Source organism: Phacochoerus africanus, chromosome 2, assembly GCF_016906955.1.
Source record: "Phacochoerus africanus isolate WHEZ1 chromosome 2, ROS_Pafr_v1, whole genome shotgun sequence".
NCBI lineage: Eukaryota > Metazoa > Chordata > Mammalia > Artiodactyla > Suidae > Phacochoerus > Phacochoerus africanus.
The window spans coordinates 184,352,541-184,376,697 of record NC_062545.1 but is presented as its reverse complement, the minus strand read 5'-3'; the positions used below and the strand labels follow the sequence as shown (position 1 = coordinate 184,376,697).

General features: G+C 37.5%; 1 protein-coding gene across 2 annotated transcripts in view; it reads left to right on the top strand.

Annotated features, from left to right (window-relative positions):
• The window catches only part of TXNDC16 (thioredoxin domain containing 16), a 102,448-nt gene extending 78,615 nt beyond the window's left edge, over window positions 1-23,833 (top strand). For both annotated transcript variants that reach the window (XM_047767339.1, XM_047767340.1), the window contains exons 17-21: window positions 8,064-8,148; window positions 9,737-9,875; window positions 14,843-15,003; window positions 17,494-17,684; window positions 23,454-23,833. In XM_047767339.1, coding sequence (XP_047623295.1) covers window positions 8,064-8,148; window positions 9,737-9,875; window positions 14,843-15,003; window positions 17,494-17,684; window positions 23,454-23,722 — 845 coding nt within the window. In that variant the 3' untranslated portion in view covers window positions 23,723-23,833. The remainder of the gene's footprint in view (window positions 1-8,063; window positions 8,149-9,736; window positions 9,876-14,842; window positions 15,004-17,493; window positions 17,685-23,453) is intronic.
• Window positions 23,834-24,157: the final 324 nt, after the last annotated feature.

Below are 24,157 nucleotides of genomic sequence, written 5' to 3'. Positions count from 1 at the left end.
GGCGCAGGTTCCATCCCTTGCCCAGGAACTTCCACATGCCACAGGTGCAGCAAAGATTAATTGACCATAGGTGTCAGGGTTTATTTCCGGATTCTCTATTCTGTTCCATTGGTCTGTCTGTCTGTTTTGATACCAGTAACACACTGTTTTGATGGCTGTGGCTTTGTAGTATTTCTTGAAGTCTGGGAGAGTTATGCCTCCTGCTTGGTTTTTGTTTCTCAGGATTGCTTTGGCGATTCTGGGTCTTTTGTTGTTCCATATAAATGTTTGGATTGTTTGTTCTAGTTCTGTGAAAAATGTCATGGGTAATCTGGTAGGGATTGCATTGAATCTGTAGATTGCTTTGGGTAGTATGGCCATTTTTACAATATTGATTTTCCCAATCCAGGAACATGGAATATCTTTCCGTTTCTTTACATCTTCTTTGATTTCTTTTTCTTTTTTTTTTTTTTTGCCTTTTTGCTATTTCTTGGACCGCTCCTGTGGCATATGGAGATTCCCAGGCTAGGGGTCCAATCGGAGCTGTAGCCACTGGCCTACACCAGAGCCACAGCAACGTGGGATCCGAGCCGCGTCTGCAACCTACACCACAGCTCACGGCAACGCCGGATCGTTAACCCACTGAGCAAGGGCAGGGACCGAACCCGCAACCTTATGGTTCCTAGTCGGATTCGTTAACCACTGCGCCACGACGGGAACTCCTTCTTTGATTTCTTTGATTAAAGTTTTATAGTTCTCGGTATATAGGTCCTTTACCTCCTTGGTCAGGTGTATTCCGAGGTATTTGATTTTGTGAGGTGCAATTTTAAAAGGTATCGTATTTTTGTATTCCTTTTCTAATATTTCATTGCTGGTATACAGAAATGCAACTGACTTCTGAATGTTAATCTTATATCCTGCTACTTTGCTGAATTTATTAATCAGTTCAAGTAGTTTTGGGGTTGAGTCCTTCGGGTTTTCTATGTATAGTATCATGTCATCTGCATACAGTGACAGTTTTATCTCTTCTCTTCCTATATGGATGCCTTTTATTTCTTTTGTTTGTCTAATTGCTGTGGCTAGGACTTCCAAAACTATGTTGAAGAGCAGTGGTGAGAGTGGGCATCCCTGTCTTGTTCCAGATTTGAGTGAGAAGGCTTTCGGTTTTTCCCCATTGAGGATTATATTTGGTGTGGGTTTATCATAAATGGCTTTGATTATATTCAGGAATGTTCCCTCTATACCCACTTTGGTGAGGGTCTTGATCATGAATGGATGTTGGACTTTGTCAAATGCTTTTTCTGCGTCTATTGAGATGATCATGATTTTTGACTTTTTTTTTTGTTAATGTGGTGTATGATGCTGATTGATTTGCATATGTTGAGCCATCCTTGTGAACCTAGGATGAACCCCACCTGGTCATGGTGTATAATTTTTTTTGGTATGTTGTTGGATTCGGTTGGCTAAGATTTTGTTGAGAATTTTTGCATCTATATTCATCAATGATATTGGGCGATAGTTTTCTTTTTTGGTGGTATCTCTGTCTGGTTTTGGACTGAGGGTGATGGTGGCATCATAGAATGTCTTTGGGAGTATTCCTTCTTCTTCAACCTTTTGAAAGAGTTTAAGGAGGATGGGCACCAATTCCTCTTTATATGTTTGATAAAATTCACCTGTGAAGCCATCTGGTCCTGGACTTTTCTTTGTAGGGAGTGATTTTATGACCTCTTCAATTTCATTTCTAGTGATCGGTCTGTTCAGTTGGTCTGTTTCTACTTGATTCAGTTTTGGCAGGCTGTAAGATTCTAGAAAATTGTCCATTTCTTCCAGATTGTCAAACTTGTTGCCGTATAGTTGTTCATAGTATTCTCTTATGGTTTTTTGTATTTCTGCTGTATCCGTTGTGATTTCTCCTTTTTCATTTATAATTTTGGTTATTTGGGTTCTTCCTCTCCTCTTTTTAGTGAGTCTGGCCAGGGGTTTGTCAATTTTGTTCACCTTTTCAAAGAACCAGCTCTTGGTTTTATTAATTTTCTCTATTGCTTTTTGAGTCTCTATTTTATTGATTTCTTCTTTGATCTTTATAATTTCCTTCCTTCTGCTGACTTTAGGACTTTTTTGTTCTTCTTTTTCTAATTCATTTAGGTGGAGGGTTAAGTTGTCAATTTGGGATCTTTCTTCTTTTTTGAGAAAGGCCTGTATTGCTATAAATTTCCCTCTGAGCACTCCTTTCGCAGCATCCCATAGATTTTGAGAGGTTGTGTCTTCATTATCATTTGTTTCAAGGTAGTTTTTAATTTCCTTCTTGATTTCCTCATTGACCCATTGGTTTTTTAGTAGCATGTTGTTTAGTCTCCATGTAGTAGGTTTTTTCTCTTTCCTTTTCCCATGGTTGGTTTCTAATTTCATGGCATTGTGGTCAGAGAGGATACTTGAGATAATTTCTATGCTCCTAAATTTATTGAGATTCGCTTTGTGTCCCAAGATGTGGTCGATTCTTGAGAATGTTCCATGAGCATTTGAGAAGAATGTGTATTCTGCTTTTTTTGGATGTAGTGTCCTGAAGATATCAATGAAGTCTAACTTTTCTATTGTTTCCTTTAGGATCTCTGTTGCTTTATTGGTTTTCTGTCTAGAGGATCTGTCCATTGATATGAGGGGGGTATTAAGGTCTCCTACTATGTTTGTATTCTCATCAATATCTCCCTTTATGTCTGTTAATATTTGTTGTATGTATCTGGGTGCTCCTGTATTTGGGGCATATATGTTGATGATAGTAACATCCTCTCCTTGGATGGATCCCTTAATCATTAAGTAGTGTCCTTCTTTGTCTTTCTTTATGTCTTTTGTTTTAAAGTCTATTTTGTCTGATATGAGCGTTGCGACTCCTGCTTTTCTGTCATGTCTATTGGCGTGAAATATTTTTCCCCACCCTTTCACTTTCAATCTATATGTATCTTTTGTCCTAAGGTGAGTTTCTTGTAGGCAGCATATTGAAGGTTTTTGCCTTTTTAATCCACTAAGCCACTCTGTGTCTTTTGATTGATTGACATTTAAGGTGATAATTGATAGATGATTATTTATTGCCATTTGAACCTCGTGTTCCAGTTGATTCTATGGTTCTCCATTCTTCCTTTCTTTTTTTTTTTTTGGTTGGATGGTCTCCTGTTACTATCTGCTTGAGTGTATTTTTTTTTTCATTTTTTGCTAATGCAATATTTGGTTTTGGCTTGTGGTTGCCCTGTTTTTTAAGTATGCTGACCCCTTCCCATAATTGTGTGTTTTAGCCTGATGGTCCTGTAAGTTCAAACCCTTCATTACTATATTAAAATTAAGAAGAGAAACATACAGACAAACAAACAAAAAGGGTTATTTACTTCCTAACATCCCTTGCCCACATTTTTTGGTTTTGATGACTCTTTTTTATTTTTTTCTTTTTAATTTTATTTTGTTTGAAGCATGTTCATGATTAAATCTGTATGCTGGCTTATTTGAGTGACTGCTCTCTGATTGCGGTTTCCTCAGTCCTAGTTCTTCCTCTTCTTCTTCTTTTTTTTTTCTTTTCTTTTTTCTTCCCTTTCCTTCCTTTCTTTTTGGTTTAGAGAAGCCCTTTCAATATTTCCTTTAACCTGGGTTTTGTGTTGCTGTATTCTTTAAGTTTTTGTTTGTTGGAAAAAATTTTTATTTCCCCTTCTATTTTAAATGATATTCTTGCTGGATAGAGTATTCTAGGTTGCATATTTTTTCCTTTTAGCACTTTAAATATCTCTTGCCATTCCCTCCTGGCCTGTAGTGTTTCTGTAGAGAAATCAGCTGATATTCTTATGGGGGTTCCCTTGTAGGTAACATTCTGCTTTTCTCCTGCTGCCTTTAGGATCCTCTCTTTATCACTAACTTTTGCCATTTTTATTATGATGTGTCTTGCTGTGGGTCTGTTTGGGTTCAGTTTGTTCGGGGCCCTCTGTGCTTCTTGTATCTTGAACCCAGTATCCTTTAGATTTGGGAAGTTTCCATCGATAATTTCTTCAAATATATTTTCCATCCCCTTATCTTTTTCTACTCCTTCTGGAATTCCTATTATGCGTAGATTGGCCCTCTTTATATTATCCCATAGGTCTCTTATATTGCTTTCCAGTTTTTTGATTCGGTTTTCTGTCTGTTGACCGGATTGAGTGATTTCCATTATTCTATCTTCCATATCACTGATTCGTTCTTCTGCATTATTCATTCTGGTTTTTACTGCCCTTAGTTCAGTTTGCATCTCTGCAAATGAATGTTCTCGTTTTTCTTGGCTCCTCCTTATATGTTCTAGTTCCTTTGTGAGGGTTTCTGCATTACTGTTCATATCTTCTCTTAATTCCTTCAGTATTTTCACTATTTCTCTTTTGAACTCCAGGTCTGTCAGACTGCAGAGATCTGTTTCATTGTTGACTGTTTTAGGTGAGTTCTCCTGTTGGTTTGACTGGGGGTGGTTTCTCAGCTTCTTCATCTTGCTTGTTGTTTTCTTTCTCCTGAGGGAGTTGTACTCTCTGTTATCGGGCAATGTTTGCCTTGTCACTGCTGTGGAATATTTCCTGAGGGCTGGCATTGTTGGTCAATCTTTCTTGAGGCAGTGTGGCTTTTCTGGAGTGTTGATGGGGCTAACAGTGTTTCTTTGAAGCAAAGGAGGAGTTCCTGAGGGCAGACAGGACTGGGAGGTCCACACCACGATGGTAGCAGATTTCACTTGGTCATGCAGAGCTTGCTCTGGTGTTTTTAGGCTGTGGGGTTCTTGCAGGGGGTTGGCGGTATTGGGCAGCTGTTCCTCAGGAGTGCAGCACCCCCTGGGGGCTGGAGCAGCTATCTGGGTCACTGAGAACCTAAGAGGCTCTTCCCTAGGGCAGCCCAACTCAGAAGGACGGCCTGCGAATGTAGGCGGATCTTTTCACAGTCTGGCCAAGCTTGTTGCAGCTTTTCTGGGCTGCAGGGGATCCTGCCTGGAGCTGGCAGTCCTATGCAGCTGATCCACTAGGGCACCCCCTGGGGGCTTGGGCGGGTAGCAGGGCTGTTGGAAACCCAAGAGGCTCCTCCCCAGGGCAGCCTGACTCAGAAAAAGCATCTGAGATCTTTTCCCGACTCGGCCAGTCTTGTTGCAGCTTTTCTGGGCTGTAGGGGGTCCTGCCTGGAGCTGGCAGTCCTATGCAGCTGATCCACTAGGTCTCGGCACCCCCTGGGGGCTTGGGCGGGTAGCAGGGCCACTGGAAATCCAAGAGGCTCCTCCCTGGGGCAGCCCGACTCAGAAAAACCGTCTGAGAATTAGGCAGATCTATTCACGGCCTGACTAGGCTTGTTCTAGCTTTTCTGGGATGCAGGCCTTTTCTCGGGGGCTGGTGGTGTTTGGTGCTGCTCTGTGGAAGTGTAGCCCCTCCAAAGGGCAAGCAGGCCTGTGCAGGGACAGCCCCTGCGGTGGTAGGCTTCAGGCAATTGTTGAGGCCAGCCCTCCTAGATGGCAGGCAGCCCCAGGTTCAGCGAGAGCGTAGGGGGTGGTGGGGGTGGGGGGAGGGGATGCACTGGGAAGCACAGCTTTCACCTAGCTAGCGGGCCTGTAAGCTTGCTGTGGCGTGGGGGGTATTCTATGGGGACCCACCCCTTCTTCTCTCCCCTCCCCAGCACGGGTGCAGACCAGGCTCTTCTCCCAGGTTCCCTCTGATGCGGCTTTCCACTTCCCCGCCCCTAGAGTATTGCTCCCTTCCTCTGCGACTGCTTTGTTTTCTAGTCTCCCAGGCAGTCTCTGCCCCGGCAAATGGTTTCTAGACCTCCCAAGCAGTTTCCGCTCCGCCCCGCCCCCCCAGCCCATTCTCGGGGTCTAACCTCTGGAGCCGAGGTCTCGGTGCCCAGCCCCCACCCAGGCGTCCCCCGGCCCTTTCTCGGGGACTAACCTTCGAAGGCGAGGTCTCGGTGCCCAGCCCCCACCCAGGCGTCTCAATTTTTGGTGACTGTGCCCGTAGTTCAGATGGTCCGTTCGGTTCTTGATCGGCTTTTCCGTACTCCAACTTACTGCTACACTCTTCTCTGCATCTGGAGATTCCTCCAGTTCGTTTGATCTTTCCCCCGTGTAGGTGACTTTCCAGGGTGTGGGATCCCTTTCTCCTCCGCAGTTCCCTTTCGGGAGCGCCCGTCCTGCTCGGATTCACCTTCTCTCACTCTCCTCTTTTCTCCCGTTCTGTCCTATAATGTCACGAACTTCTTGCCGTTATTGGAGTTTAGGTTCTTCTCCCAGCGATTGGTTGCTGTTCTGTGCGAGTCATTTATTCTGTAGGTTGTGTTTGTGGGAGAGGGCGAGCGTGTCCCCCTACTCCTCCGCCATCTTTTCCTCTCTATGTGCCGAGTTTTAAACATTCAAAGGAGAATTTACACTTTGGTTTAATGGGAATGGGTATGCATCTGAGGTCTATAGTCTAAAATGCTCCCATTTCACAAGGAACTTAGTATTTATGTACAAGTGGATTCATGAAGAGCTGTTCAAGAAACCTGTTCATGAGCTTAGAGTCTTCTGCATGAGGATAATATATGAGAATATTAGTGTCATTTTCCACTGTTTCTTATCAAAAAAGAAGCTGAAACACACTCTATTATATCACTGCTTTAGATAACAATCATCAATTATTGATCTGATTTTAGAGAAATTTCTTAGATATGGAAGTATAGGCAGTCAGTTCTTTGCAGTTTGCCTAGTTTTCTTATGAATCTTTTTCTACTTTGGTATAACACAGGCTGGGTTACTGGTTTCTCATTAAATTTGTGGTTATAAATGAGCTCTCAGTGCTGCTTGCTGGTGGATTCTGCCACTCTAGTTAGTTGCTTTCCTACAGTGTTTCTCAATCTTGTGGAAAGTATGCATCCTTTTTAAAGAAAACAATCTTGCGGTTACCCAGTATGTTGAATATAATGCTGACTGCTCAGGTACAGAACTTTTGGGTTCAGCCTACTAGGGGCTTTATGACTCAATTCTTCCATCACCGTTTTTCTATTTGAACTGCCTTGAACCTTTTGTGTAGCGAGCTGAGCTATCATCTGGCAAGAATATATCATCTATATAAGGCCACCTTTGCTCTTTTCTCATTAGTTTACAACTGCTTAATTCAGACTCACTTCCTGGTTTTAAGATCCAGAATATGCTATTATCTATGAAAACATATTTAGAAACCTACAGAAATAATAGTTCTTATTGTGAATATGTATTTCCTAATAAATGAGAAAAGATTGATATACATATTAATCAAAATTTAAAAGTAACAAAAGCATATTATAGAAAATACAGGAAATAAAGAAGATACAAATCACAACTGTAGAACCCTAACAGACATTATTTTATTTATTTCTATGCATATAGGCACTTTTAAGTTATTGTGGTTATAATATGTGTTACCATTTCACATACCTGCTTTTCTTTCCAGGCCACATATAGTATAGCTGTGCCCATTTACCCTGCCTTAGAAGTAAATTAAAAAGCAATAAATACTTATTCAGTAATTCTGTATGATTAGAATCCTATAAACTTTATAAATTACAGTTGACCCTTGAAACTGAGGGGGTTAGGGACACTGACCCCCTGTGCAGATGAAAATCCCCATACTGCTGCTTCTGCCTCAAAACAAAGGAATTGGTAGATGACCCACCCAAGGGCAGGAAGCGCAAACATTTTGGATAGAATTAGGACTCAAACCCTACTTCTTTTGATTCCACATATTGTCACTTCTAATTGAACACAAACTTTTCCTTGCACTTAGATTAAAAAAAAAAAAAGTCTAAAAAATTCACATATAGGTGGACCCATACCATTCAAATGCATGTTGTTCAAGGGTCAACTGTACAGTTAGAATACATTTATTTATAGAACCATAGTTGTTTTATATCAATGTACATTTCTGTAGTAATCAAATGTTATAAAAAGAAAACAGACTTTAGAACCAGTTAGGTAAGGTCTGCACTTAAATATTTTTATAATTAATAATAAAGCACTGTCATTTATAAATCCATTTGTCAGTTGAATAGCACATGTAACTTTAAGGTTTCAGATTTTTGTCTGGTCTGTGTATTTATAGCAAAAGAAGAGTTCATTGAAGCAGGAAACTACCTAAAAGGATGTGTTATCACAGGAATTTATTCTGGAGAAGATGTTTCAATACTGTAAGTCTGTTGGTCTTCTAATTTTAGGGAGGAAGAAGTTTGCAAAATAATATATTTCTTGTCTTTATGCAGTTGACGAAGGAAAATAATGTAGCAACATAACTAAATTTTTAATTTCCTTCCAGGAAGATCTGAAAAGTACCACCTGGCTATTTAGAATTTTTAGCTATTCAAAATTCTACTTTAGGCTTAGAGCCACCCCTGTGGGGCAGCCTTGGGTTCATACTACTTCATCTTCCTATAAAATTTTTCCTTTTGAGGTTCTATTGCTTACAATTTTAATTCCTTGCAGTTGTCATAATTGTTTGAGGAATTTTATTTCTTGAGTGTCTGTTTTGATTTGCCACTGAATTTTTCCATATTTCTCTCAGAGTTTTAGGTGATGAACTGATAGTTCTATTTAATTTTGTTATTGCAGACATACACTTAAGCAGTGCTTTTTTTTTTTAGCCACTTAAGTTGCTTTATGTGTAGAATTCAGAGTTCCTGTGGCCTCTCAAAGATTTTAGTTGCTGCAGAATGAAGGACTGAACTGAAAATTCGGACATTATTAATACATATCACATTCTGCATGAATGACTCATCTTCAGATGCATGCAGAATTTATTTTTCTTATCCTCTGACTGTATTATTTGTATTTGTGATTTCTGAGCTTAAATCTTTCTTCCTGAACACGGGTGACATAATGCCTTTGGGGATGATAGAGCTCCTGTTCTATTCATGAAATCAGTTACTGAACTCCAGATCTTTAGGAAATACGAGACCTATTCATCTGACACCTGTACAGTCACCCACGGTCTTTGAGACCAGGACTTTGCAGAGTATGTTTTGTTTATAACCAAATGGTCCACTGAGAGGTCTTTCCAGGTAATCTGAAGATTGTGTTCTCTACTAATGCATATCATGCTATAACATCTAGATCTGTTTTATCATGAATTAAGCTTTTACATGCTATAAATGTGGCCACATCATCAGTACTTTCACACAAAGCATTTTTTTCCTATTTAGTGATTTTCTTTTACGTTTAGTTAGCAGAGCTGGTGGTAGGAGGGAGCAGATTTGGCCTCTCTTTCAGTAGAGAGAGCACAGACTCTATCTGGAATACCTCAGTGTGAATTCTGTCTCTGCTGTTTATCACTCTCTGAGTCCAGTTATAGAACTGTTCTGAAGGTTAAATAAAAACTTAACTAGAAGCACCTGGTATAGTGCCTGGCAAATGACAGGCCTATTCTAATAAATGCCTGTCTCTTTACTGAGCAATTTGGGGAACAGTCCAAAATGTTGAGAAGCATTCAGTGTGTTCCTAATCCTATTTAGATATTTTCTTGATGAGTGAGTTATCTAGGGAAAAAAATACGGCTAGATTACTATCTGTTGCTTTCTTCTAATCTAGGTTGTCAAGGCTATTGAACTTGCTCAGATAGCTTCACATAGAAGAAAAGTTGTTTGGAAATGGAGTTCATTTTTTTTTTTCCTTAGTAGGGCTTCCCTTTTGCTCCCTCCATTGTGACTTCTTGGCTTTATTGTTCATGTTTTTGATGACTTGCTGTATTTTGGTTGGAAATGTTAATACTACATTTCTCTATAGGTCAAATAAATATGCTGTAACTCTCCCAGCCCTGCTGCTTGCCAGACACAAAGAAGGCAGAATAGAGAGCATTCCACTGGCTAACACCCATGGACAAAACATAGTTCAAATAGTAACAAATGCATCACTGGAAACATTTGTGAGTATATTTTGTAATAAGGATGGTATTTGAAAATCTAGATCAAAGAGAGAATATTTTCATACATGATTTTCCAGCTTTTGCTGGCATAGGCCATGATGTTTTGTGAGCTCAAGATTTGTTTGGTTGCTCTGTTTTATTGTTCATTCATGTATACAGCTTTAGTCCACTGCTGAAAGCTTACATGTCTTTGTATTATCTTTACTGTTGAGATGAGTGTGGTTGATGGCCAGTTGAAGGACTTCATCTATGCTGAAACTTGGTGTAAAGCACATGGGTTCCAAAGAGCAGACTGTTCAGCTTCAAGTCTTTGCTTGCCTCCTTACTGGCTGTCTGTAAACATCTGTGCCTCCCTTTCCACATGTATAAAATGTAGGTGACAGAAGCACCTGCTGCAGAGTTACTGTAAGGACTAAATGAGATATGCCAGTGCTTGGTGTATAGTGGTAAACACTCAGCAGATGTTAGCCAGTATTAATATGTATACAGTTTTAGAGCAAAACACTATCTCATGAAAGTCCTCTTCCAGTGCTTGCTTTGTATAACGGTAGATTCAAGGGCATAATAGATGTAACCTGCATGCATTTCTTTATTTTGGTTGTTGCATTAGTATTAAACATAGCTAGAATATTATAAATTTATGCCTTTCTGAATTTCTAAAGTAAATAGGAGCATTATGATCAGCTAGAAATTCTGAATGAATATCCGCCTGTAATTACATTTTTTGTTGTGATGATCTAATGACATATTTTAGTCTGTAAAATAAATGAATGTATTCTTTAAGTCTTTTTGTGACCTCAGTTCTATTGCTTCCCTTCCCCCAATTAAAGCTATAGTTTATAATTAATCTAACTGTTTTTAGAATGTGGCCTTCTAAATTATTTATTAAAGTAACATTTTTGTCTTCAATGACAGGTTATTCAGTGGATATTTTTCAGCATATACCTAGTGTAATACTTTTGGAGTTTTAAGACTTCAGCTTTTTCCCCAGATAATGTAGAAAACTATAAAGAAGAAAATTAGAATCAACCATAACTTCTCTACCAAGTTTAAATTTGGGGATATATTTTCCCAAACTTTAATAAAAATTCTATGTGTATAATGTGTTTGTCTTTTTATATTTAAAGGATATTTCCACCAAGAAATAAGTATTTGCATATTGGTTTTTAAATACCTGCATAATAAATACTGTTGTACTAAAAAGCCACAATTTATTTATCCCATTTCCAATTGATGGATATTTAAGATGTATTTGGCTTGTTTTACTGAGGAACTGTCCTTATAGATAATCTTTGAGTGTTTCCATAATTATATACTTTTGGTAAAATCACAGATTTTGAATTGCTAGTCCAAAGGGTGGGCACATTTTGAAGGCTTCTGACAGATTTGCCCAACAGATTTGTATCATTTTATTTATTTTTTCAGATTTGTATCATCTCTGCCTAAATGCTAGACAAAAAATTGGTATCTAAGGGAGTTCCCACTGTGGCTCAGCTGTAATGAACCCAACTAGTGTCCAGGAGGAGGCAGGTTCGATGCTAGCCTTGCTCAGTGGCTTAAGGATACCAGCATTGCCATGGGCTGTGGTGTAGGTTGCAGATGCAGCTCAGATCCTGCTTTGCTGTGGCTGTGCTTTAGACTGGCAGTTATACCTTTGATTTGACCCCTGGCCTGGGAACTTCCATATGCTGCACATGCAGCCCTAAAAAGAAAAAAAAATTAGTATCTAATATTTTTCTTTAAGATTATGTTCTTTAAGGCTGATAAACTTTGGGCAGACTTTAACAACCATCAGTGTTTAACAAAAATTTACAATGTTTTGGTTTGCAGTGTCCAACTAAATAATGAACAGCTATATAAAATTTTATTTTGCTTTTAGTTATGACTTTTTCATAAATTCTAAAACCTTCAAGTGGGTATTAAATTTCTTCAAGCTGCTCTGTGTTGGAGCTCTTAGTCTGGAGCAGGCAGTGAGTGTGTACAGTAGCCAGCTGGCAGTGAGCTCATCTCCTGGCCTGCAATTAGGTACTAGAAAAATTTTGGATCCTTCATCTGGATAGGAAAGAGGAGTGGATGACCCAATGGTAAATGTTTTTATATGACATCAAACTTCTATTGTAATGAACCTGATGACAAGTTTGTCCCGGAAAATAATGCCCAAATCTGAAATATGCAATAATTACCTATGCAATTATCACAATTAAGCAGTAATATATCCAAGATTGTCACACTTAGGACCATTTGTTAGGTAATATGTTTATTAGCACTTTTCTCAGATACATCGAGCTCCTTTTTATGATTTTATTATGAATACATTAACCATGTCAGAACACACACCTTTATAGCCTCATATCCTCAGATAGCTAAAGGTCACCTTCCATTGACCACATTTGATGACCTTTTCTGTTTTTTCTTAGCCTCAGTAGCAATCACAATGCTTGGTTATGCTATTCCTCCTTAAAATTCTTCTGGCTTTCGCAATTCAGTCCTCTCCTGACACACCTTCAACGTTCTGGCCACTCTCAAATTACATCTTCAACCCTTTTTTCTTCTTTTGCTATGTCTTTCTTTGGGAAGTATTACGCATACATATAATTTCTATGTCATTATACTAGCTGATGGTTCCTAAATCTGAGTTTCTGATCTTAACTTCTAAACTCACGGAATTCTTAGTCTTTCTTTTACATAGCAAAGAGCAGTGCCTGTCACTGGCCTGTCTTTCCATATAGTCATATTCCAGTTAGTCATCTAAAACAGGCCTAATCATGTCACTTGTTTGGTAGAAAAATCTTCTCGGTATTCCTAGGAGCTAGGAAATCTAGCGAGTCATTTTCCCATCTGGTCTTAGAGCCTCTTGGGTGCCTGAGTCTGGCACACTTCATTCTCACTGTTCCCCAGATACTCTGTATGCCTTAACACCTCTCTGCACCCTCATCACGCTGCCTCTATCTGGAATCCCTGCTCTAATGCATATCTCAGTCTGCCCGGTCTAATTCCTTATCTAAGGCCCAGATCACATAGCACTTACTAAAATCACCTGTGCACTCCCATCCCTTGTTTTTTAGCTTCATTTAGGACCAATACGTTTCCTTATTGTCAAACATTAATTTTTCTTGGAGCACAAAAGTTTGTATACCTGTCTCCTCCTCTAAACTAGGAACTCTTTGAGGGCAAGGTAAGCATCTTCCTTCTTTTGGATTCAGTACCCAGCATAAGATCTTGAAGTTCTCAATACATCTTTGAATTGAGCAGTGGTGGCTCCCTTGTACCAGATCCATCGTATTTGTTCAGAGTGAGATCTGTTGGCTTGATAAGATCTGTCAACTTTAGGAAGGGGGGCATAGCTCTTGTAGAAGATAAAAGATGACAACACAAAAAGGAGAATTTGGAGAAGAAGGTAGCTAATATTTAAATCATGAAAGAGGGAGGTGTGAGAAGAGAACTTTGGGTGTGAAAGAGAAAGAATTTAAAGAAAAATGAGAATTGGCAGAGGAAAATGGCTTTCAGAACTAAGTAGGGGAAAGTATATGCCAGAGCTTGGTGTTTGAGAATCAATCAGAGGTGGTTGACACCATGAGAAAAAAATGTTCATTTGGATTTCTAATATGACAGTGAAATGGGAAGCTGGTGAACAGGATACGTGGGTGCTAGTTTCATTCAACTCTTCCTTCTGCTTAGGTGTGTGACTTGAGCAAATCAGCTTCTCTTCGTTGGCTTCCTTCTCTGTCAGCTGGGGATTAATTTTCTGACACAGGGTGATTTAATCTAGCTCACAGGTACATTCAGAAGATAAGGTAATAGATGTAGAACTAAAAATGGAAAATGGTAAAAGCCTTTAATATTCTAAGTCACTGCTATTTTTAATCTTAAATGTTAACTTTGTTACTCTTTTCAATTCTTGTTAATAACAGCCTAGACAAACTCATCTTCTACAAATACATAAAAAATGGTTGCTCTCTTATTATTATTCATCTTTTTGTCTTTTTAGGGCCGTACCCATGACACATGGAGGTTCCTAGGCTAGGGGTCTAAATTGGAGCTACAGCTGCTGGCCTACGCCAGAGCCACAGCAATGCCAGATCCAAGCTGTGTCTGCGACCTACACCACAGCTCACAGCAACGCTGGATCCTTAACCCACTGAGCGAGGCCAGGGATCGAACCGATAACCTCATGGTTCCTAATCAGATTCATTTCTGCTGCGCTGCAGTGGGAACTCCTCTTTTTATTAGTAAAAAGAGTAAAAGGGCAAGATTTCTTACTACTTAGTAATTTTTTTTTAAACCCAAAAGATATGAGACGTAAAATTTGTTAGCATATTATTTGGTTATTTTTAATTATGCTAAAAATTCTTAATTTTGAAACAAAGTAAGATTTTATTAATTTTTAAGTAATCATAGATGTTAAAAGATTATTATCCTTTTTTTTTGGCCACCCCTGTGGCATGCATAAGTTCCCAGGTCAGGGATCGAACCTACGCCACTGCAATAACCAGAGCCATAGCAGTGGCAATGCTGGATCCTTAACCTGATGAGCTGCAAGGGGACACTAAATGAGTGTGTCTTTAAAGCTCAGCACTTATTTTTTTTCAAAAATTTTATATTAGAGGAAAAATATAACAAGAGTTTTTGTCATGTATATGTTGGTTACTCTGGTCCAGATTTTAGCATAAGAAATTATTAGAAGTCCTATATCATTATAAAATAGGGAGCTCCTTTAATTTATTTTCAAATTCTTTTAATAGTTTCAATTTGAAGATAATGAACTCATTAAGGCAAGGGAGGCTTAAATTTAAGAAAAAACTCTTGATATTCTTTGTTTTTAATCAATATAGCAAAATCTCCACTTAAATGAAAATGTTTGAAGTACATTTTATAAACTAAAATTACAAAAGTGATTTGAACATTTTCTATTTTATGCATTATAATTCCCTATTTGCGTGGGTTTTTTTTTTTTTGTTTTCAAACAGCCAGAAATCACTGTGGAAAATCTTCCCACTTATTTAAGACTTCAGAAACCATTACTCATCTTATTCAGTGATGGCAGCATAGATCCTCAGCATAAAAAAGTAATATTGATGCTGGTAAAAGAAAAACACTTGGATTCACTTACCCCTTGCTGGTTGAATCTGTAAGTATATTTTTAATACGTAAAATGTAAAGTATAATTATTATTGAATTTTCATTAGAAAATGAAGCTCTATAACTTTACCTTTGCAGTTAATATTATGGAACCAATGTATATGTCACCATGATATTTTAGTTACTAAACTCCTTCAGATGGTCTAAGATGACCATGTCTTAGATTGAATTCTGTTTTATAATAAATATTTTTTTTTGCTACATGATACTGTTTTTTTCAGCTTTATTAAAGTATAATTGACAATATTGTAAGATATTTAAAATACACATTGTGATGATTTGATAAATGTATATTATAAATTTATAATAACTGTACATGGAAAAATTATCCATGCCATTAATATATCTGTCACCTCACATATTTATTATATATATATAAATTTGGGGGTGAGAACATTTAAATTCTACTCAGCAAATTTCAGTGATATAGTACAGTATTATCAACTATAGTCACCATGTTACACATTAAATCTTATATTAATTTTGCAGCTGAGAAGTCTGTTTTATTTTATTAGGTTTTTTTTTTTCCCTCACCCTGTAGTCCCTGGCAACTTTTCCACTCCATTTTTATGAGTTGACTTTTTAAATAAAGATTCCACACATATACTACTACTATGTAGTATTTGTCTGGCTTATTTCACTTGGTGTAACACTCTCAAGTTTCCTCCGTATTGTAGCAAATGGTAGGATTTCCTTTTTCATGGCTAAAAAATATTCCATTGCATAAGTATACCATGTGTTTTTTATCCATTTATCTATTGACTCCTAAATTATTTCCATATCTAGGCTATTATGAATAATGCTGCAGTGAACATGAAGATATCGCTTTAATATTTTGTTTTCATTTTCTTTGGATACATACCTAAAAGTGGGATTCTTGGTAGTTCTCTCTTTCATTTTTTTTTTGGATACATACCTAAAAGTGGGATTCTTGGTAGTTCTCTCTTTCATTTTTTTTTTTGGATACATACCTAAAAGTGGGATTCTTGGTAGTTCTCTCTTTCATTTTTTTGAGTAACTCCCATACTGTTTTCTATAGTGGCTGCCCTGATTTATATTCCTACCAGCAGTGTGTAAAGGTTTCCTTTTCTCCACATCTTTGCCAGGGCTTGTTACTTGTGGTCTTTTTGATAATAGCCATTCTGACAGGTGTGAGGTGATATCTCATTATGGTTTTGATTTGCATCTCCATGATGATTAGTGATGTTAAACATATTTTCATGTATCTTTTGGTCATTTTATGTTTTCCTTGCAAAAATGTCTATTCAGATCTGTCCATCTTTAAATTAAATTGTTTGTTATTTTGTGATTGAGTTCTTTAGTTATTTTGGATATTAACCCCTTATCAGATAAATGATTTGCAAATATTTTTCTCCCATTCTGAAGGTTGCCCTTTCATTTTGTTGATTTTTACCACACAGAATGTCTTTAGTTTGATGTAATCCCATTTGTTTATTAAGCAATGGGTGAGCATTGAGGAAAATTTGGCAATACAGAAAAATAAACATTGTGACATTTTGGCATTTTTCTTTAGTTCCATTCTCTGTGTTTCTGTATTTTAAAAATTCAGCCTGAAACATTCCAGAAGGTTATTAGTGTGTTTACCAACATTTCCTGGTGTAATTCCTAGATGCGTGGCTTGTGTTACTACATTTAATGTCTCTAAAGACAGTTTATACACACATACTATCCATTGCTCAAAGTCATCAGATAAAAGACATGTTATTTTTAACTCATTTGAAAAATTACAAAAATGGGGCAGTGCACATTTTTGCATGAAGAGTTCACTAGCAGTACAACATACTACTTGAGATAAAATTTTCCCAGGTAGTTATCCTTGTTGCTATCTCAGAGTTAAATAGTATTTTCCATAATGTGGAATGTGCTACATTAGGAAAACTAGGTGTCTTAAACTTATGGTTTCCTTGTATGAACATACTTATAAAATTGTTTTAATTTGAAATTAATCCTGAGGAAAGATGTTTGGTTTTATTGGAAAAGGAGTATTTATTATAAGTATCTTGTTATTTTAAAGTTTGTAGCTTTTTAATTTTTGAGCTGACATGTGATCAGGTTTTGACTAAACTTTGGAAGTAACCTTTTGATTTTCTATCAAGACAAAATCGACGAGCCTTTGGACTACGTCTGTTCTTCATTAAAATTCTCATTGGAAAAAAAAACACTGTAAATCAACTATAATGGAAAAAATAAAAATCACATATAAAAACAAAAAAACTCTCGTTGGCTGCCTTTTTTTCTCCTAAGAGAAATGCAGTAAGAACTCCATGTTAAAAGAAACTTTTTAAGACTCTGATTACTAATAACATAGTTATACTATAACCTCTTGATTTTTAGGATATCTTTCCATAAACTGACTAGCATGATACTGTATTTAAAAGTTAATGATTTATAAACTATGGTTCTCATTTTGTTATAGAAAGAAATATTCACTACCATGTTCAACTATTCCTTTTTACAGGAATAATACTCCTGTGGGAAGAGGAGTCTTACAGGCGTATTTTCATGTTCTACCCCCTCTGCCTCTTCTTGTTGTGGTGAATCTGCATTCAGGAGGCCAAGTATTTGCATTTCCTTCAGACCAGGCTATAACTGAAGAGAACCTTTTATTGTGGCTGAAAAAATTAGAAGCAGGGCAAGAAAGTCATATCAGTAAGTTTCCTATTTTAGTGCACATAATTCTGTATTTTGTTTCAAGGATTTAAAAACTTGAACTATAGCTAATAAATGCTAGAGGGAGTTGAATTGTAATATTTGTAAGTATTCTAAATATTCAGATACTAATAGCATCCATTGTTCACAGGACAGTCTCCTCTATGGTAGGTGTTGTTATCCACAGAAAATAACTGTCATTGTATTAAATTTAATAATAGCTATCATTTCCTGAATGATTCACATGGATTATCTCACTTATTCTCACGAGAGTCATAGGAAGTATGATTACCTGTAGAAGGGTTAAGTAACTAGTTCAAAGTCATATAATTAACCAGTAAATGTGGAAACTTGGATTTCTGCATGGCTCTACTGTACTCCAGAGCCAGACTTTGGAACCACAATAGATCTTGGCCTGGAATTTATGATGCTGGCTTATGACCTGCCATAGTCCTTATTTTTCTAAAGCTTCTGTGCATTTATACTTATTGTATAGATGTGTATGTTAATTTGTATATAATTATGACAACAAGCCTGTTGCTATAACTTAAATAAGTTAAGGTATAATAACCTAGATCATTAGTCTGTTGAGGAAATGGTGTGAAATTTGATGTAATGAAAAGTTTCTTAAGGTACTTCTAAGGATTTTGTTATTGGAAACCAGATGAACTGTATTCTAATTACATTTGACATTGTTCATGACAGAGTTCTGAAATGTGTGTTGTATGTGTGAATATGTATGTATAAACTCCACTGGTGTATAAACAGTGTATAAACTCCACATCAGTGTTATACTTTCAGCCAGCATGCATTGTATGACTCCATCATTATGTATATTTGTGTGTATTTGATCAGATTCTTGAATTTGTCCTCAGTGCCAATCATTACTGTACACCTGATCTTCCCAGAAGGTCTTTCTACTTCATTTCTGTTAAGTTAGGCAGTTTTAGCTAAATTATTATGTTTAAATAGTCTATAGATGGTATTTGTGTACTGAAATATAATTCATATACTATAAAAGACACCCTTTTAACGTGTATGATTCAGTATTTTTTGGTAAATTCACAAAGCTGTGGAGCCATTCTTCCTACTGCTGAATTTTAGAACGTTTTCATCATCCCCAGATGACCCACTGGCAGTCATTCCCCATTCCCTTCTCTCTTCATTCCTTCACAACCACTAATTTATCTCTGTCTTTATGGATTTGCTTAATCTGGACATTTCATATAAATGGAATCATACAACATGTGGCCTTTTGTGCCTGACTTCTTTCACTTAGCATGAGTTTTCAAGGATCCTCCATGTTACAGCATCAATCAGTAGTTCATTCCTTTTTATGGATGAATAAATACTCCATTGGATGGATTTGCCCCATTTTGTTTGTCCATTGACCAGTTGATGGACATTTGTGTTGTCTCCACTTTTTGGCTAGCATGAGTAATGTTGCTGTGACCATTCATGTACATGTTTGTCTATCAAATACAGCAGTTACCCCACTGACTTGAATGCAGCAGCTTTGTAATAGGTTTTAAATTGGGAAATTTGATTTCTCCAATTTTGTTCTTCATGTCCAGGATTATTTTGGCTGTTCTGAGTCCTTTTATTTATTTTTATTTATTTATTTTTTTATGGCCACACCTGTGGCATAGCAAAGTTCCCTGGCTAGGGCTTGAATCAGAGTTGCAGCTGTGGCCTACACCACTGTCATGGCAACAGTGGATCCAAGCCACAATTGTAGCCTATGTCACAGCTTACGGCAGTGCCAGGTTCTTAATCTGCTGAGCAAGGCCAGAGATCAAACTTGCATCCTCAGAGAGAAGGTCAGGTCCTTAACCTGCGGAGCCACAACTGGAACTCTTATTTTGGGTCCTTTTAGATGGTATTTTTAAGTCTTAATTATCAGAGATAATTTAATATTTTCCTAGGAAATGTAAAAATTTAATTAAATTGGCTATTTTGTCTGTCTTAGTCTGAAAGAAGCCTTTCTGTAGTTGCTGTCATTTGTCTCTGGCTTCTTCATTCTAGGCACACAGCATAGAGGTCCTTTCCACTGTAGCTCTTGAACTCTTCAGACAGTCTGCTTTCTTTGTCTGCATTGCTATTTTATAGAAGCAGCTGAATGTTGTCATTTTGCAGCTGCTGTGACAAAGAGGCCTTGTGGACTCCAGGTCAGATAAAATTATATGTCTTTATGTAATTATATATGTCTTTATATAATTATATATGTCTATATAATTATACACACAGATAGACATATATCTAGACATATATCTATATATGTCTCTATATATAATCTGTATACGTCGAGCCAGCATACCTCTCCAATTGAATTGCTTAAAAAAAAAAAAAGTGGTGTGATATTCAAAGACAATGAAACCTTGATTACTAACTGTGTGGTTTCAGGGAAGTTCTTCTTCCACCTTTACAACTTTAAAGGAGATTAATAGTTCCTACTCTGACTGTATCACAGCTATTTTAAAAATCAAATAAAATGAAGGATGCAAAAGCATACATTTTAAAGTATAAAACCTAAAATATTATTATTATCCAGGTAAAGATCCTTTCCTACAGGGAGCATCCTTGGGGGCTTTGATGCCTCAACTCAAACCATTACCAAGAGGAATGTATCAGAATTACTCTTCTGAGTTTCCTGAGAGACTGGTGTATTTTCTCTGGCAATTATGTTAATACTTTGGTTTCCATTATTTCTTCGTTATCACTGCTACTGTTCTTAAGTTATTCCTGCAGGCTTTGCAGCAGGGAAGAGGCAAACCAAGCAAGGCTTTTCTGTATCAGGTCCTGTCTTCTGGGCTGGCAGAACCTGCTCTCACCACATTTTGGGAGACAGATCTGAGATAGGGATGTTGCAGCTACACTTGGAATAGCCTGCATCTGTAATGTGGTACCACAGGTGTCTGCCTCACCTTACTTGCTGAACATCTTAATTTCTATGAAATTGTGACCACTGGCTATTCCTGTTTGAGATTTACACCTTGGTGAAGCCCTCTGATCTTTCTAGGCCTTGATCTTCTCATCTATAAAATTGGGATAATAACTGTATTTACACGTCCTGGGGTTTTAAGAATTCAGTTAAGTCATGCCTGATTCATAGTAAAGCCACAATAAATGTTAGCCATTATTATTAGAATCATTACTGATTTGATAATGTCTTTATTGCCCATATGTGATGAGAATACAGTTTTATTTGCAATTGAAAACATTAAGATCTTTGTAGAGTTCCCTCAGCAAATAATTAGCAGGTTAGGATGTCCAGTTTCAGGAATGTTGTCACTGTCTTAGACCACTAGGCTGCAGTGTTTACCTTAAAAAATAAATACTGGGAGTTCCCGTCATGGCTCAGTGGTTAAGGAATCCAACTAGGAACCATGAGGTTGCAGGTTTGTGGGTTAAGGATCCGGCGTTGCTGTGAGCTGTGGTGTAGGTTGCAGACTCGGCTCGGATCCCGCGTTGCTGTGGCTCTGGCGTAGGCCGGTGGCTACAGCTCCGATTCGACCCCTAGCCTGGGAACCTCCCTATGCTGCGGGAGCGGCCCAAGAAAATGGCAAAAAGACAAAAAAAAAAAAACCCAATAAATAAATATTGGGCTTTTCTTAAAGACACTTAATATCTGCATATTGCTTTAAATTGGACTTTTCTTAAGATACTTAATATCTGCATATTGCAAACGACAGTTATTGTTACTTCTTACCTACAAGAAACTGTATTTTTATCAGTTTGTCACTTTTGAGTCTGTTCACCTGGTAATGCTGTAATTGGAAACATCAGTTACTGGGGTAGCCTAAATTTAATACCCTGCTCATGTTCCATGGATTTCATATAATTGAATCTGAGAGAAGAAATCCATATGTCAGTAATTATAGATATACAAGTATATTTGTTTGTTCTTTAATCCACTCTAGGAAATTAAGAGTTTATATGAATATTCTAAGCTTTTCTTTTGATTTTTTGAAAGACGCTCGAGTTTTTATTTTATGAGTACTACTTTCTTTTCATGTAACAATGTATAGATTCTTTCACTGGAATTTATTTTTTAAATGTTTACTTTGCACATCTACTTAGTTTATTTCTCAAATAGTATTTTTAAATAGGCAGCTAAATTCTGAAATTGTGTAAAATCTGTCTACTAAATGGAGAAAAGCTAGTTAATTCATCTCATATGTATATGTTACCAGCTTAAATCAGTTTTCTTATTTAATGACTTTTTTTTTTTTTTTGACCGCAGTATGCAGTGGTTTGATGTGGGATTTCACCTCCCAGGCCAGGGATTGAACCTGGGCCACAGCAGTGAAAGTGCCAAATCCTAACTATTAGGCCACCAGGGAACTCCCCAATGACCAGTGTTTAAAAATAATGTCAAGATTCGCTGCCATGAAGCCCTTCTAAAAAGTTATTCAATCATTGTTTGTTTATAGTATAGTTGATTTCATAGTGGTTTTTAATGATTCCTTGTCTATAATTATTAGTATAAGACATACTTTTTTTAAAAAAGTATGTGGAGTTCCTGCTGTGGCACAACAGGATTGGCGGTGTCTCTGCACAGATCCCTGGCCTGGCACAGTGAGTTAAAGGATCTGGCATTGTCTCAGTTGTGCTGTAAGTTGCAACTGTGGCTCAGATCAGATCTCTGGCCCAGGAACTCCATGTTTCACAGGACAGCCAAAAAAGAAAAAAAATAATGTACATGCAAAGGTTGTTAACTGAATCTTCCAAAACAGAAAATTCTTTAAAATGTAAGGAAATACTCTTCTAAATGATAATATATATGTTCTAAAAATTTTTTTCTGGAATGATTTATAGTTACAGTTCTTTGGGATAAATACAGGGCTAGGGAGGGATATAAGAGAGTTCTTCATTTTAACTTGTACCTGTCAGTGTGTAATCTCATTGCATATATTGATATTTTTTAAAACCTCAACAAGGGTTAACAGGCAGTGAGATTATGGACCTTTCTTTTTGCCTATTAATGCTTATCTTTATTTAAAATATAATAGCTTGTAGGAGTTCCCGTCGTGGCGCAGTGGTTAACGAATCCGACTAGGAACCATGAGGTTGCGGGTTCGGTCCCTGCCCTTGCTCAGTGGGTTGGCGATCCGGCGTTGCTGTGAGCTGTGGTGTAGGTTGCAGACGCGGCTCGGATCCCGCATTGCTGTGGCTCTGGCATAGGCCGGTGGCTACAGCTCCGATTCAACCCCTAGCCTGGGAACCTCCATATGCCGCGGGAGCGGCCCAAGAAATAGCAACAACAACAACAACAACAACAAAATAAATAAATAAATAAAAATAAAATATAATAGCTTGTAAATGTAATATAAAATACAAAAATGGGGAGTACCTGTTGTGGCTCAGTGGGTTAAGAACCCAACATAGTATCCATAAGGATGCAGGTTTGATTCCTGGCATACTCAGTGGGTTAAGGATCCAGCATTGCCACAAGCTTTGATGGAGGTTGTAGATGCGGTTAGGTCTGGTGTTGCTGTGGCTGTGGTGTAGGTCAGCAGCTGCAGCTCCAATTTGACACCTAGCCTAGGAACTTCTATATGCCACAGGTGCAGCTGTAAAAAGAAAGAAAAAAAGAAGAAGAAAATGTCTAGTTTTCTAAACAATGATGATAATATAGCTTGCTTAGATAAGGAAAAATGGTAAGGTCATCACGCCTACAAATTTCAAAATATACATTTTCTAGTAAATTCATATGGTGGTATTTTTTAATCTGTTAATCTTTAACCTTTGATTCTATCTTCCTTCCAGCAATTTTACCAGCTCAGGAATGGAAACCTCCTCTGCCTGCTTATGATTTTCTAAGTATGATAGATGCTGCAGCATCTCAACATCGTACTAGGAAAGTTTCTGAGTGTATAAAAGAAACTGATGTGCAGGAAAATTATAAAGAACAGCCTGAAGATCAGTCAGCAATCAGAAAAGAATCAACTGGAATATTGAGAATGAAACACTGGGATAGAAGTAACTGGTTTGAAGAAGCAAAGAAACCATTCAGGCATGACAATAAAGAATTATGATGCTCAAAAATGAGCTAGTTTTATAGGGCTGTGGAACACTTTCCAGAGCCTTTTTGGCTTATTTTATAGACTTAAGAATTTATTTCATTAAAAAGTAACCTTACATCAGCCAGAATGGCCATCATCAAAAAGTCTACAAACAATCAATGCTGGAGAGGGTGCAGAGAAAAGAGAACCCTCTTACACTGTTGGTGGGAATGTAAACTGGTGCAACCACTATGGAAAACAGTATAGCGGTTCCCCAAGAAACTGAAAATAGAACTATCATATGATCCAGCAATCCTACTCCTGGGCGTCTTTCTGGAGAAAACCATAATTTGAAAAGATATATGCATCCCAGTGTTCATTGCATCACTATTTACAATAGCCAAGACATGGAAGCAACCTAAATGTCCATTGAGAGAGGAATGGCTAAACATGTAGTACATATATACA